Here is a 3912-nt window from a genome sequence, read left to right on the forward strand (position 1 = left end):
TGGATGGAAATTCATCCATCCATCCATTATCTTCTGCTTATTTCTGAGTCAGGATGCAGGAGCAACAGCATGAGCAGGGAGGTCCAGACATCCCCCTCCACAGCCACATCTTCCAGCTCTTCTGGGAGGATTCCAAGTCGTTCCCAGGCCAACCGAGAGACGTAGTCTCTCCACCGTGTCCTGAGTCTTCCCTCAGAGTCTCCTCCTAGTTGGACAGGCCTTCAACTTCTCCCTAAGGAGGCGTCCAGGGGAAAACCTTATCAGACCCCAAACCACCTCAACTGGCTCCGCTCGATGTGGAGGAGCAGCGGCTCTACTTCGTCTGATTTTTTTGGGCCTGAATGCAACTCTACCTGGAACATGCACCTGTAGCTGCCACCCTTTTCCTAACTCACACTGGGGAAAGTAGCCAGAGCTTGTGTGTGAGCGTAAGCAATATAACTGCACATAATATAGTTAGGCTTACATTCATGTACAGGTCGGGTTGTGAAAACCAACTCCTGGAGAGGTTCTGGACTCTCTCATGCTCCTGAGCTGGCCAGAGAAATAGGTGTTGGGCAGGTATGAAGAGACACACAAGACCCTGGCTGAGAGTGTTGGAGTTCTTTCCAATGAATCAGAAAATAAGATTTTTTTTCAACTACCCATCTCACCCTGTTTTGTTTTTTTGTTTTCTTATTTTTATTTTAGGGGGATTTGCCATCTCCTTGATGACTGAGAATCTACGTGAACATATCTCCTCAGAGAACGAGAAGGTCGTCTCTCTTCCTTCAAGCTTCAGGAGATAGGGTTTGCAGCTCTGACAGTATATGAGACAAGCAGAGGGAGGTGGAGGATAACAGCAAGAGCCTAAAGTTTATAACCAAACATGAATGTCTAAAATGATGTGCGTGATTTGAGAGAACAATTGTCTTGTAACAATTGTCGGTTCATAAATGACAGGTAAGTCATTTATGACACGTGACAATCTAAACAGTCAGATCAAAACAAAAGTGAAGCGAGATGTGGAAATATTCTGTTATAAAAATAACAAGGGTCATTTGTGTGAAACATATCCACGATAACACGATTATCTAGAGCTGAAAGAGCTACTGCGGAGAGAGAGGTTAGAGTTTCTGGTTACCTCCATGACCCAACCACGGATAGACAAAAAGATGAATGGATGGACAGATCAGTTACTCAGATGTGAAGTAATCTTTTGGAGGAGACTCAGATAGTCTTCAAAGAACAACAACATAAAACATGTCCAGCTACCATTAATGAGGCTCAGAAATACTCCTCAGTTCCTTTGTCAATCAGTGACACACACAGAAAAAGCGGCTTTGAGTGTGTGACTGTGTGTGCTCACATAACGTCAGCGCAGCCGATGCACGGCACGCTTCTGATGTTTGTCACAATGAGGTCAAGGGTCACAGAGACGTCGTCCTCTGAAGTCGGATGAGATGCACACTTCATGTAGAACTCCTGCGATCAGTTAATCAATCACGGTGAGGACTGACTCGACAATAACTATCTCCTGATCCAAAGTGATGCAGTTTAATAGTTAAGCCCTGCCCCCTTACCGCTTTGTTACCCTGGCAACAATCACTCTGACAGATGCCGCAAATTCTTCCAGGTAGGAGGACGTCATCCCAGCAGGACGGACCCTGAGACACAGAAAACAGAGGTGTGACAGTCAGCCACCGCTGGCAGGGCAACTACACAGAGTACAAATACTAACAGTACTACACAGGGAGTACACAAGGTTGACATACTAACAGAGTGGTACTACACAGGAATTACACAGGGCAGATGCAAAATGCACAAATACTAACATAATGGTAGTACACTAGAAGTAAAAAGGACTAACACAAAATGTCACAGAGTAATAATACTAACAGCATAGAAGTACAAATACTAAAAGAGTGGTAGTATACAGGCAGTACACAGGAGGTAACATAGATGCTACCAAAGATAAATACAGGAATAAAAATAAAGAATAGGAAATACAGATAAAGTACACAGAATGTATACAGAATGTACAGTGGAAGTACTGTACACAGGAAGTAAAAAGAATAGTCACAGGAAGTAAAACAGAGGAAGGACATGGGAATAAAGAGGAAGTACAAAGGAAGTAAAAAGATTAATCACAGCAAGTGTACAATACTGAGGTAGAACAGAAAAAGTACATAGGAAGTATAGAGGAAGTACAAATTAATGCAGAGGTAGTACACAAAAAGACTGAAGGATAAACACAAAAAATGCACAAGTACAAAAGGCAAAGAGAAGAAGTCGACAAGAAGAACTACGTTTGTAGTTTTCTCACCCTGCTGAGTGTCAGCGTGGTCTGTCTGCAGCTCTGACAGCGAACACGAAGCTTCCCTGGCTGGATGGAACAGCAGCATTTACAGTACACAAAGAAAGTACTGCAAGATGGCACACCTGAATACACAGAACACAAATGTTGACACAGATTGCACACACCTGGACACAGATTACACACACCAGTCCTACACACAGATTACCCACACCTGCACACAGATTACACACACCTGCTCACAGATTACGCACACCTGCACACAGATTACGTACACCTGCACACAGAATACGCACACCTGCACACAGATTACACACACATGCACACAGATTATGCACACTTGCGCACAGATTACACACACCTGCACACAGATTACACACACCTGGACACATGTTACGCACACCTGCACACAGATTACACACACCTGCACGCAAATTACGCACATCTACACACAGATTACACACATCTGCACACATATTACACACACCAGCACACAAATTACACACACCTGCACATAGATTACACACACCTGCACACAGATTACACACACCTGGGCACAGAGATTATATTGACATACTGACCTTTTTGAACTGCAATTTTCTGTTCTCCTGTCTGAGTTCTCCCATTAGTGCCTCCTGCTGCATCTCCTTCTGATCCTCCGCCTGCACCTTCTCCTGCTGCTCCTTTTCCTCCTTCATTCCCCTCCAGGATAACAGCAAGCCCTGAAGAGATGTCCGGGAGCCTTGAGGAGCTCAGGTCTAGTCTGGTCAATCTGTCCTGTACGTCCTCTCTGCTCCAAGACGGTCGCTCCTGCATGACGTGGAGCTGAGAAGAGGCGGAGCCTGACGTAGGTAAGACCACGTGGACTGTACTCTGCTCTGGAAGGTCACAACCCTAAAAAGAGGAGCAGGAGGAGGCATGAGAGGAGGAGTGTTACTTGCAGGTAGGTTTGGTGTTGACCAGTGAAGAGGCTTGAGATCCCAGATCTAGGTGGTTTAGGTGAATAGATGACCTAAAAGTAGCAAAAGCTTAGCTTAAAGCTATAGTAGAAAATGCTAGCTAAAAGCCAAAAGTGGCACAATTGTAGCTAAAAGCTAAAAATATCATAAGAGTCAATTTGCTAGCTTAACCCCATCAGTACAAACACCTAATACAATACACGGTGGTGGAGGGTTCATGGTTGGGGCCGACTGTCTGGTCCTCCTTTGATGAGTAACATCAGGTTGTGTAGGAGCTCACCTGCAGGGAGGCGGCGCTTTGCAGCTCCCTGCCAGCAAACAGGACTCTGAGCTCCTCGGGATGGACTCCCTGCTGACTGCCCACCACCTCCTTCAGCTCAGCCACGCTGGAGGAGTCCTGCAGCTCCACGGCCACTCCGGGCCCCAGGTTGTACCGCACGAAGACTTACAACACACAAGTAATGATCAACTCATGAGGGCTGCACCACACAGCAAGTCTAACAAAGCTGGGCTTTCTTCCTGTATCCTGGTTTAACTGAACTTAACTCTGCTCTGATGGTACTTTATGTTTCACTCTGCTCCATAATATTACATAAATCACTCGTTCAACATTTATTTAGACAGGTTAATCCCATTGAGCCTCTGGGACTCGTGTAC

At 45.5% G+C, this 3912-nt stretch overlaps 1 protein-coding gene across 1 annotated transcript in view; it reads right to left on the minus strand.

The window, feature by feature from the left end:
* The window catches only part of prkn (parkin RBR E3 ubiquitin protein ligase), a gene marked incomplete at its 5' end in the record, with an annotated part of 6896 nt that extends 3196 nt beyond the window's left edge, over positions 1 to 3700 (minus strand). The window contains 5 exons of the mRNA XM_037687250.1: positions 1349 to 1464; positions 1563 to 1646; positions 2306 to 2421; positions 2878 to 3190; positions 3536 to 3700. Coding sequence (XP_037543178.1) covers positions 1349 to 1464; positions 1563 to 1646; positions 2306 to 2421; positions 2878 to 3190; positions 3536 to 3700 — 794 coding nt within the window. The remainder of the gene's footprint in view (positions 1 to 1348; positions 1465 to 1562; positions 1647 to 2305; positions 2422 to 2877; positions 3191 to 3535) is intronic.
* Positions 3701 to 3912: the final 212 nt, after the last annotated feature.

The sequence above is a fragment of the Nematolebias whitei genome, chromosome 1, assembly GCF_014905685.2.
Source record: "Nematolebias whitei isolate Nwh7 chromosome 1, NemWhi1, whole genome shotgun sequence".
In the NCBI taxonomy this organism is placed as follows: Eukaryota; Metazoa; Chordata; class Actinopteri; order Cyprinodontiformes; family Rivulidae; genus Nematolebias; species Nematolebias whitei.